Source organism: Megalobrama amblycephala, linkage group LG9 (genome assembly GCF_018812025.1).
Source record: "Megalobrama amblycephala isolate DHTTF-2021 linkage group LG9, ASM1881202v1, whole genome shotgun sequence".
Lineage (NCBI taxonomy): Eukaryota > Metazoa > Chordata > Actinopteri > Cypriniformes > Xenocyprididae > Megalobrama > Megalobrama amblycephala.
Window position 1 is genome coordinate 7,876,786 of NC_063052.1, and position 12,858 is coordinate 7,889,643.

The window sequence follows — 12,858 nt, forward strand, 5'->3', positions numbered from 1 at the left end:
GTCCTCTTCTCTTCACTCCCTCCCTTACACGCCACTTCTGTTCTACTCCATTTGTCTTTCCATATGAACAACAAAGTCCAATCCATGAGATTCTGGGAAACAGGGAATGACATACCCCATTTCAAACTGAACATGGGAATCAGAAAAAGGATAAGACCTAGGCTCTTCATATTCTGTCTTTCTATAATCTATGCAATTAGCTGATCTCCTCTCCAGCCAGCCCACTTTATCCGATTAGTACAATATTACATTTGGGCTCCTTGTGACCACAGTTCTCTAATGAATGAACCTAGTTAGCACAGTAACATCTGGAACAGTGGTTCACTGAAACGGGTTTATATAAATGGTAGATGGCAACGTGTAGAGAGCACAATTTTTGATGAAAACAAAAAACATTTACCGATTCAGTCAATTTTAACACACGCACACACATTGGTCTTCAGCGTGAATGCCGCGAAAAACACAAAACACATCTAAAACAGGAAAGAGCTGTGCGGTTGACTGCACAGATAGATTTGACAAAAAATCTGAGGTATATTTTTACAGACTGTCAAAAGCGTCAGAAAAGAGAAGCAAATGGATCACTGCAATTCACAGAAACAATTTCGAGGTACGATCATACTCTATATGTTGTATTGTTATATATTGTATTGACAACTCATCAATTAAATATTTAGCATCTTATATTCTGCATAATCTGATGTTTTTTAGGGGAACTGTGTAAACGCTAAAACAAACGATTATTAGTTTGTACTAAAGGTTGGACTCGATATAGTGCTCTGAAAGCTACAGAAAGGGGAAGCAAATGGATCGCTGCAATTCAAGAAACAATTGGGGTAAAATCGTACTCTATATATTGTATTCAATTGTTATATATTGTATTGACAACTCATCAATTAATTATTTAGCATCTTATATTCTGCATAATTGGATGTTTTTAGGGGAACTGGGTAAATGTAAAAAAAAAAAAAAAAAAAAAAAAAAAGATTATCAGTTTAAACTAAATCTACAGAAAAAAGAAAAATAATGGATCGCTGCAATTCACAGAAACAACTGGACTCCAGGCAGCGAAACAAGGATTTGCAGTTATCATTTTGTGTCAATAAGTTGAATTTTGAGGTAAAATCATACCATATATATTGTATTGTTATACACTGTATTGACAACTCATCAATTAAATATTTCCCATCTTATATTCTGCATAACTGGGAATATACACTGACAAAAACTATAATGTTGCAAGTTTTAGGGCTGGACGATATGACGGTATATATAACTGATTGATATAATTGATAAAAGTGATCACCCAGATTTAGACCTACTTGTATTGTATTTATATAAAGTGATCGCAGGCAAATTTGCCTTATGTATTTCCCCGGCATCAAAATCAGGCACATATCAATATCCATGGATCACTGGATCTTTGGTAAGTTCTAAGGAACATCACATTGAGCCCAACCTGTAGTTTAAACTGATAATCGTTTGTTTTACTCGCGTTTTCTCAGTTTCCCCTATTAAATCCAGTCATGCAGCAGGTTCTTTTGCCACTCAGTCCAGCTGAGGGAGCGTGTTCCGACGGGATATATATATATATATATATATATATATATATATATATATATATATATATATATATATATATATATATATATAGCACAAAGAGGCTGTGCTGTATCGTGAATAAGTCATGGCTGAAGGGCAACCCAATAAAATGGTTACCACACAATACAAATATTAAAGCTAGAAATATGTACCAAAAAAACTTTCATGAAGAAAACTTTTTCTAAAAGCCTTCCTTCCGCCAGAAAAAATTGTCCCTGACCGTGAACAGCAACAGAAGTTACATTTTCACGCCATTAGATGGCAGCAAAGACTGTCTTTATGAGTGTGTCAGTCAGTAGTGAAGACTTTTACATTGAAAAGACTGAATTGTTTTGAAAACGGAACAAGACGCAACTAACAAATGCTTTGACTAGCGCTGTCAGTCACATGAAAACCCCTTAAATGTTAAAAGGACAAGATAATACATCGGACATTCAAACAGATTTTTAATTATGAACATAGGACTGACCTGAAGGAAAATGCTAAATAGGTAATAAACTCGCTCACTCGATCTTTTTCTCACAATACTCTTCTGCATAATACAGTAAGCTTCAATGAACAATATCAATTGAGAACATACAGTTTACATTGCTAAGAGTCGTTGCTAAGGGTGTTGTGTAGTGATACACAGAACCGTTGGGTGTTGAGTGAAGCGGTCATAGCCGTGTTTTATCGTGAATAAAACACAGCTATTGACCAATCAGAATCAAGGACAGGAACTAACCGTTTTATTATCGTGAATAAAACACAGCTATTGACCAATCAGAATCAAGGACAGGAACTAACCGTTTTATAAATATAATTATAATAATAATATTTCACAATAAATGCAATGCTGATGACCATTACAATACCATTAGTCATTTACAATGTGTGAAATTTCATAAGCTTGTGTGATTAAAGAAAAAGAATACCTAATTAGGTTAAAATTTTATGACAGCATTTTAGCAGTGAAAACATCACAAACACATGCTGTTTGTTGTACTGAATATATAATATCATAAGACAGAAGAGGTGAAAGTCAAATGTTTCACTCAGGACAATTCTCAGGGATAAAGAGGTGCTGGGACTATAGCTGTAAGCCTCTGCAGGAGGAGCCAAAGCACTAATACACATTAAAACAAAGTCTATTAGTCTTGAGGTGTAGTAGCAGGATTCAGACAAGCATTGACCTAAGAGGACACTGGGATTGATGGATAACAGTGGACAGAACTCTGCATGATGTTTGTTTTGGATTTGTGTACCAAATAAACCGCCCAGACTTGAGGTTTACCGCAATTGTATCGATACGTAACAGAGTATAACAGCAAGGACAAAAGGTGTTGCCAGCACAAACCAAACACAGACACACACATACAAAAGCTAATAACGGAATGCGCCCAACCCTGGTGCTTTACCCACACCCATGTTCTGCTACACTTCCTGCTGTTGCTAATAATAACCTCTGTGGAGCAGTATTGCATCTCTTTCTCTTTTCAGTCTCTTCACCACACGCAGGCTATGACTGTTAGCATATACACTAGAGAGAATCAGACCTTGCGTAACCCATTGCTTGCTCACCCTCAACACATATGCATGGGTGCAAATCATCTAAAAGAACAGCCTCCCGGGCTGACTGTATCACTCAGACATTTCCACAGATCAAGCCACATGAGAGTTACATAAGTAACAGTCTGCCTGACAGACAGACAGATTTGGCCACGTCTATCAAACTCTGACCTAAGGTTGTCACGATACCTTAATCTCATTTTACAGCTAAAGTGTCACAATACCACAAATCCATCATGTTGCTATGTTATGGTCAATAACCAAAATATACAAATTCTATACAATTTTGTCTAAATAAATTCTCAAATAAATGCAACAAGTGAATTTAGGCATCACAATATTATTAAAAAACAATGTTCATTTTGAGATTTGCAAAATCATACATTTAACAGTGTCATTAGTGTTTACAAAAATTTAATTAAATTACACAATATTTGCTAATATCTCTAATATGAGAATACTCTCAAATATGAACTGATTCATATATATACACTACTTTTCAAAAGTTTGGGGTCACTAAGGTTTTTTTTTTTTTACCTAAAAAAATTAATACTTTTATTCAGCAAGGATGCATTGATCAAAAGTGACTGTAAAGACATTTATATGTTACAAAACATTTCTATTTTTGTAATAAATACTGTTCTTTTGAACTTTCTATTCATCAAAGAATAGTGAAAAAATATAAAGGCAGCACAACTTTTAACATTGATAATAATGATTCTTAAGCATCAAAATCAGCATATTAGAATTATTTCTGAAGGATCATGGGACACTGAAGAATGGAGTAATAATGCTGAAAATTTAGCTTTGCCATCACAAGAATAAATTATATTTTAAAATAGATTAATATAGAAAACAGTTCTTTTAAATCAAAATTAAACTTTTGAATGGTACTTAAAATAAAAAAATAAAAAATCTGTAAAATTGGTAAAACAGATGGAAGAAATATTTTGTGCATCCCAAATAACACCACCAAATATCCACAAAACTACTGTTCAAAGAATCCTGTAGTGCCACCATTAAGTTTTAGGTAATGTGATACCGTACTCATGTGGCACCATGCAACACTATTGTGCCCAACCCGCATAGATACATCACTCTACATCGTCCCCATTTGACTTGATCCTTCCTGACTGACGGCAATCACCAATAATGCTCACCAGGACATTCAACATTACCCAGGGCAGCATCTGTCCTTCACCCAAAGCTCTGCAGTTCAAGTCTAAACTAGCCACATGGGTATAAAACACAAATCCTTTTCACACGTTCGTATTGCAGCGATATTTACAACTGTATATAATGTGGCACGTGACAGTGAGCCGACAGCATAAATTACAGTCGAGCTACAAGTAATGTTTACATGTCAAAGGCACTCTGCTGTGACAGTTTAATACTGTGTGAAGCTCATGATTATCAGTACCTTGTGAAATCCTAAAGTAACACGCTGTACTGTACTGTACTTTTTTTTTTGTCAGCACTGTGATATGCTGACAAGTTTATTACAACAGAGCAGACAGCACTAATATAAAAGAACCTTGTAAGTGTTAGTATGGTTGTCATACAATAAAAACTGTGCGCACTCTAAAAACAAAAGTTTTGGCTAAAAAAAAATAATATATAATGCAACAGTTTGGATCAATGAGTTTAACCAACAAAGTGCACAGAGTTAGACGAACTTAAAAATTTGTGTTTATGCTACAAATTATTAAGTTGATTACTCAAAATTTATTTGTTCCAACTAATTTAAACATAATTGAGTGTTAAAAAATGTTAAAAACATTTAATTAATTAAGCATGCTGGGAACAATGCACAATTTTCAGAAACAGAAGATTGGGCAGTGAATATGAATGTGCAAACATGAATATGCAAATTAGTCCCCGCCTCCACTCAATCAAACCAGCTCGGACTACCTGATCCACTAGGTCAACTGTAATAAATGCCACACAATGGCAAGTTGAAATATTGGTTTAATTCAGCCATATAAGTTTGAAACTGATACAGAAGAAAAAGAAGAAGAGAGAATTATACAGAGTCATCTAACAAGTCAACGTATCAGAATGGTCATGCGTTTTAGGTATCACCCTCTACAACGTCAGACACATAACCAGGGCTTGACATTAACACCCGCCAACCCGCCAAATGCGGGTAGATTTCAGCTGTGGCGGGTAAGACAGCCACTCCCACTAGCCACTTTGGCGGGTTGAATATAATTTCAGTTTACAGCCAAATGATCGTCGAAGATCGTCGCAGCACAAAATTACAATCCAATCACACAATTCGTTATTTATGTGCAGTTAGTGAAGGAGGGATAGGCGGAATTGCGCTGAATGACACACAACAGAAGCGCTCTCTCTCTGTTGCGTGCGCGATCAGTTCTCCTGGCGCCTTAATAGTCAAATACACGTGCACACAGATGTCTAAATGTCCATCGTGTGGAGTACCTCGCATGAATACAGTCGGTTATGGCTTAAGTGGACGTAAACAGGTGGGTAATAACTGAATATGCGTCAGTTACGTTCATGCATTCAGCAGCCCAATTAAATAGGCCTACCTGTCTGTCATTAATGTTAATCAAACAACAAAAGATGTTAAATAAATGTAGGCTAGGCTATATGTTAAATAAACCTACTGTATCTGAAAAAAGATTATTTTTAATTTACTATTGTTTTTGTAATTTGCTTCTTTGTTCTTTTATATAGCCTAACACAAATAACTTATCAAATTTCTCATATTAGCCCATGCTCATATTGTCTACCTCTTGCCCACCTGTACATACCAGCTGATATACAATGTAGTCTTGATTTGGATGGTCAATCTGCATTTAAAAGTTTGAAAGGGTTTTAAATCAAGTAAAATGACTCAAAATAAAGTAATTTAAGCATAACAAAGTCAACTTTAATCATATAAAATGTAATTTACCAACATTAAAATTGTGGCCAGTGAAAATGCTGAGTGGCTAGTAACTTTGGAAAACCACTAGCCACAGTGGCTGGTGAGCAAAAAAGTTAATGTCAAGCCCTGCACATAACGGTAATTGATATAATTAGCCTCTGGCTTGACTACGTTATCAAACAGCTAATAACGTGTTGCTAATGTTACAAAAACTATGTTCCCATTCACCATCAGACAGCCTTCTAAAAATCAGCATCCTTAGAAATGCTCTGAACATCAGAAAGTTAGAGGAGAAAGTTCATCATAACATCACAATATATCATTTTGATATATTTTGTGCTCACTGTGTTAAAATACCCACAGAGCATAATAGGAAATGATAGTAAACACCCTGCCCCACACATTGACTGGATTGTTACATATTTGTGACGGTAGGAAACCAGGACGGCTTCAAATTGCGTCTTTGGTTCACTGCAGCTTTAAGGAGAAAATACTCAGCTATGGTGTTGACTGATGAATTGGTTTGTCTTAAAGCATATTAACACACCACACAGACATATAAACAACATTAAAAACTTGATTTTCACCGCAGAGGGTCTTTAAAGTATACATTATTAAATTGATGTAATGATCAACATTACTGTCAACAAAACTAATTAAAATGATGTTTGAAACTTAAAAGGTTTTAATTAAACCAATACATTAGAATTGCAACCACACATTTATGCAAGTTGTGGTAATACTGTAGATCACAGTCAACATAGGAAGTATAGGAAGAGGTGGAGCCCAAAGAGGAAACTATATCCTTCCACAGTGAGTGACACACAGCTGGAGTGAGAGGGAAAGAAATATCCATTACCATAAAGACAAACAGCACTCCTGGTGTTCCGGCGTCTACGGCACAACCACACTCCAGTTACCGTCAGAAGGTGAACTGCCACAAAGAGCACTGGCAAGAAGATCTCTGGATCAAAAGGGTCCATAGCTTGATCTCAAACTCGGAATAACGTCTCAAACTTGATTATAATCAACGTAACGGCATCTACAAAAATAATTACATTTGCAATTTTGGTCTTCTACAATCTGCATTGCTTGGATCCGTCCTTTATTTTCTCTTCTCCTCTTTCTATTTCTCTAGTTTCAGATATTAATCTCCGCACTTTAGAAATCAAGAAAACGTTCAACTTTTCTCTCCAACTTTACCTACTTTGAAAAAGTAACCGCATCTAACTTAGTCTTTCTCTCTCTCCACTCCCTCCTCTCTCACTCACACTCTTACTCTGAATTCCTTTCCTCTGAAACAAGTGGCATGCTTTTAGCTATCGCTCCAAGAGCTGTTATAAACCGAACAAGAACAAAGCAATGCAGAAAACCTAAAATGAGCAACAAAGTTTCTCTTCTGTATGTCTGCCCACATGGCTGGCAGCTCATCCTTCCTGTATGTGACTGTGCATCTCCATTGGCGCTTGTACACGCGACGTGGATGTGTCTGTTTATGTGTGTGTATCTCTGTTGCTATGAGTAAGCGCTGCTGCTCTCTTCCATATTTACACGAGACCTTCTACGGAGAGCATCCTCTGTGAGCGATGCACTTGTCTGAGGGGGAAGAGGCAAATAGTGTTGATGGGTGTGTGGTGGCTGTTCCAGTGATCTCATTTGGGGTGAGTTACATTCACTGAATGTGTGAATGACATGAGAGCTAACTGTGCATGGTGTTATAGTCGTTCTGGCATAAACTGCCTTGTTTGTTCACTGAAATGCTGTATGTGATCATAGTGCAGTGATTCAGCATGACTCAAAGCACCTGGGGGTCTTACTGTAAGAGCCTATGACTGTAAATAGAAGTTTTTCAGCTGACCTTACACTGAGCACAGATGGTGCTATGACTCCAAATGCATGTCATTTTGGGTGTGCCTAAAGATGTGTGCAACGGCATGAAGCTATAAGCAGAATCGTTGTGGTTTTGCGGTGACAGGTGGGCACATTAGCAACCCGATTCACTGGACGTGTCATATGATGTAATTTGTCCATGTCAGGAACATCCAATATTCTTTACCAGTGCTATAGTTCTGTCCAATCACGGATAACCATTTGCTGGCCACGTCCAATAACGGATAACCATTTGCGGGCCACTTTCTCTGTTGTGTAGCAAGTATTAAAAAAGTGAAAAGGGGAAACACAAAAGAGAAAGGGACTTTACAAAAAGAAAGGGTATAGCGTGACAGGAGGAGATAAAAAAGAAAGTGACTGAGGACAAGTGTGCTAAAAAATTAAGTAACAGCTGCAAATCTGCGGCAGCAGTGTTAAACCACACCGCTTTGAGGTTTACATGCTAGTTACAAGACCTACTTTGAAAAGAAAACAATTTAAAGACAATCTTAAAGGTCACAACATCTTATATATATATATATATATATATATATATATATATATATAATGTTGTGACCTTTAAGATTGTCTTTAAATTGTTTTCTTTATAAAAAAAAAACCTAATACAATGACAAAAAAACTAAAGCTTAAATTAAAACTAAAAGGAAAACAACAGCTAATTGAAAATATTAAAGGTCCCGTTCTTCGTGATCCCATGTTTCAAACTTTAGTTAGTGTGTAATGTTGTTGTTAGAGTATAAATAAAATCTGTAAAATTTTAAAGCTCAAAGTTCAATGCCAAGCGAGATATTTTATTTAACAGAAGTCGCCTACATCGAACGGCCATTTTGGACTACATCCCTCTACTTCCTTCTTTAATGACGTCACTAAAACAGTTTTTTGACTATCCTCCGCCCACAGGAATACACAAGAGTTGCGTTTGTAGAGTGTGTTTGTCGCCATGTCGTCGAAACGCTGTTATTTTCATCCCGCAGTCCAATCACCGGGTCTGATTCCGGCTCAAATTGATAGGGTAAAATTAAAGACATGTTTACAATAACACTGTGCGCGTGCATCTCCGCATTATGGTAAGAGGCGTGACCTTTCTGGGCAAGATGCGCTAAACTGCTGTCGAATCACAACACAGGAACCGCTGGCACAATCAGAACTCGTTACGTATTTCTGAAGGAGGGACTTCATAGAACAAGGAAGTCATCAGTGGAAACAGCGGTATACATATAAGTAAATTATGTGAAAAATACTGTTTTTTTTTACACGCGAAACATGAACATGTTATATTGCACACTATAAACACAATCAAAGCTTCAAAAAAACACAAAAAACGGGACCTTTAATAAGTACTATGATATTATATAAATAATACTGAAATAGCACTGCTATATATACGCATATACACAATATATAATTTCATTGGTGTCTGAATTCTGAATTGACATCACTTTATCCAATTCAGACAACATATAAAATACATGATGAAATTATGCATTACATTACAATTCCGACTTTCACTTACAGAATTTTTTTTCTACAGGTCTGTGCATTTTTTTCTCTCACTTCTACTCCTCAAATAAGAACCACACCGTAAAAAAGAATTGTTGGTTTAACTTAAAGTTACCTGGTTGCCTTAAAATTGAGTTAATCCAATGAAGGATATTAGTTTAATCAACAGAAACTCAAAATCTTATGTTATCTGAACCACATTATCTAAGTTGATTTGACAAAAGAAACAATGTTGTGATAACAAATCATGAAAATATATATTTTTTTCCAATGCAGGATCCTCTAAAATCAGACTGCTGGAGATCACTAAATACTTATTCTCCAAAACACAGTTAAAGGCACATAAAGCAGCACACACTTCAATACAGCACCATGAACTCTCTGACTGTGCAGAAACACACAAAGGTCAAATGAATGCTAATAAGACGAAAGCAGCAAATGACATGGAAAGCCAAGATCATAAGATCACGGGTGTTCCTGAAGGTCCGGTTCAAATGCTACTAGAAAGACAGAAGAAACACAATGAAGTCTGTTTACACAGCGCACAGCTACAGGACAAACAGAATGTGACACATGACTCACAGGTAAGCTGTAGGGAAAGGCACAGATAACATGGAGAGACAGAGAGGAGAACATGGAGATCCCTAGCAAATTAAAATATGAAATTCAAAATGAAATTGCAAACTGACAAGGTCACCCTGATGTCTAACCCACACACACACACTGTAACCCAAAATATAATTTGGTGCTCTTGCACTACAATATGTAATCACCATTTCTATCCAGAGGTTCTCCTCCAAATCAAACACAAGGTCACAGGAAATATGCTGACCGCAAACAAAGGCAGGGCGTAGGGAGACAGGCGGAAGAAACACCACTGTGATAAAGCACATTCATGAACAATATGGCTAAAAAAAAAAAAAAGAGTTCAGTCACAGCCAGCATTATTTTCCTGTAACAGCACTAGTTTATTAGTATAAGTAAATCCAACGTAAAGCAATAAATACTATATAGCAAAATTTAAACTACATCACCCAATCTGCTAAATACGAGTAAAATTCATAAATATCTTGTGATTTTATAAACATTAGCATCATTATTTTCTGTAAATCTGTTCTGAAACAATTTGAAGCATATTGTGAAAAGCACTACATATACTTTATATACTATCAATTAAGAATAAGTGGTTGATCTGTTCTTTCATGTTCTGAAAGATCATTATGATGCGTAAATAATGACAGAATCTTTATTTCTGATTTATTTCCTTTTGGATTCATTTCCCAAACATGAAATCAATTTTGCTTAGCAATTTGAAGAATGACTGAACACAACAAACCTCTAAATACACAAACTTAGCTAATAAATAATGTCCACATAATGCTGGCAGTTCACTGTAATACTAAGAAACGATGATAGGGGGCAGTGTGGTAACAGTCAAGCAAGCATGTGAAGACACATAGCCCAGCTCTCTCATTATTAAGCCAAAGGCTGCACTGCCACTTCTAATGCCAACAACAGTCACACAACATCAACTGGTCTCAGATCTGTTACTTTTCACCCGGCTGATAATGACGACAGATGTCAGTAATCTGCCAAACATTGCACAGGTGAAGCAACACAGAAACTCATGTGAAACTCACAATCATAATGAAACTGCAGAACTTTGAAGGAACAGGGAAAAACCACAAGAGTATTCATCTGGAATTTAAAGAGATAAGCCTAATTAACATACTTAAAACTTCCACAAACACCAACCAAATAAACACAGCATAGGAAATCTTTTTTATACCAAATAAAGTTCTCGATACCGACTGGCATGCTGCAGATTAACAGGTAGAGTGTGCATGTCTTGACAAGGTGAATGGACAGCACTTATCACATGTAACCCATCCCTGTTTAAAAATGCCTGAAGGTGCCATTAAAAGATTACATCAAACTGAGCTGCAAACTGACTTAAGACAAGAGTTGATCTAAGGATACTACACACACAGCAGAAAGCACACACAAACCACACAAACAAATACAACTGACACGGTACGGAGGCAAAGCTTAACGCAGATTTAATCTCACTGTCTCAGACCATCTAACAAAAACACTTTGTGCAGACAGTCTAAGTATACTCTAAATATTGCATGAATAAAGTGGCCCTGTGGAACCTATACAGGGACAATTATTCTGATGACATGACATGCTCTATAATACATCCAGATAGTAAATAAGTTTTTGTAACATATACAGTTTATCTGTGCTTAAAAAGATTTTCCAACAAAACGAATGGCATATCGTGTGCAAAGGGTAAACGAAAGAGGTTGCCCTATTTGCTCAATCACAAAAAAGTTATTTATTTATTATTATTATTATTATTATTAAATTTGTTATTTTTATTTTATTTTTTTAAATAAATTTTATTGCATCTGCACTATTTTTTGTCTTTGAGAGTTTCTTTTCAAAATGATTTCATTTATATAAAATAAAATATATTGTTTTTATAGGAAAGAGAATATTCAATGCACTAAGACAAATGCCTCTTAAGACAAATGCGAATGGACCATCATAAATAAACCTAGCTAATTATCACAGCGTCAGTTTGAAGGGACACCTTTTCATTAACTGTCAACACAGAGTTCATCTTTAAAGTTCATCTGCCATGAAGTCAGTGAACCTAAAGAGACAAGCTGACTGTTTGTGTGTTGCTGTGCGTGTGGACACTGACACCATGGCTGCGTCAGAGCCGATGGCTGAGTTGCCTGGACTTAGTTCAATGCGGTTTTAAAAGGTCCTTTTTATTGAGCCACTTTGCTACTGCAGCCAGGAAGTGAAGCACAGAGTCATTAGGCAAACACAGAGAGACGGTCCATACGGGAGGAATGAGGTGGGGAAATAAAGAAAAGATTTACTCTCACACCTCTGTGGCGAAAGAGCGCAAGTCTCTCATCCCTCTCTTTCACCCAGGAGCCAAACCTCCAGAGCTGATGACAGGCTTACTTAATCACAGGTTAATAGTGGGAAAAGAATTGAAGGGGGGAGTGGGGGGAAGGGATATGGAGAGAGAGAAGGTCGTGAGAGAGACAAATTTCAAGAAGAGGTCAGGGATGGGAAAGGACAGAGACCGGGGAAAGAAAGAAAGACAGAAAAGATAAAAAGAAGGGGTGGAATGTAGGGAGTATACACAAATACAACACAGAAAGAAAGAATGTTACATCACCTCCTTTTTCCCCTGCTCCTGTCATCACCATGGCAACGCGTAAATTAGGTATTGGCCTTGCCCTCTGTCACCCACTCGACCCCTCATAAAAGACCTCTATTTCCTTGTGTGGTGCCAAAGGAGACATCTACCACAATGTCCAGCTGATGAATGTCCTCCAGTGGAGGGAACTTGGGAAAGTTGACAATTATTAACCTCAACTTTGCCAAAATGTTTTCAA

General features: G+C 36.7%; 1 protein-coding gene across 30 annotated transcripts in view; it reads right to left on the minus strand.

Moving 5' to 3' along the window:
• The window catches only part of macf1a (microtubule actin crosslinking factor 1a), a 194,465-nt gene that overhangs the window by 115,100 nt on the left and 66,507 nt on the right, over positions 1 to 12,858 (minus strand). Inside the window, exon 1 of one of the 30 annotated variants that reach the window (XM_048201456.1) lies at positions 12,639 to 12,684. The exons of 28 other annotated variants lie outside the window; for them this stretch is intronic. In XM_048201456.1, coding sequence (XP_048057413.1) covers positions 12,639 to 12,669 — 31 coding nt within the window. In that variant the 5' untranslated portion in view covers positions 12,670 to 12,684. Of the gene's footprint in view, positions 1 to 6,902; positions 7,438 to 12,638; positions 12,685 to 12,858 lie in introns of those variants that run through there. One more of the 30 variants, XM_048201448.1, reaches the window with a different exon arrangement.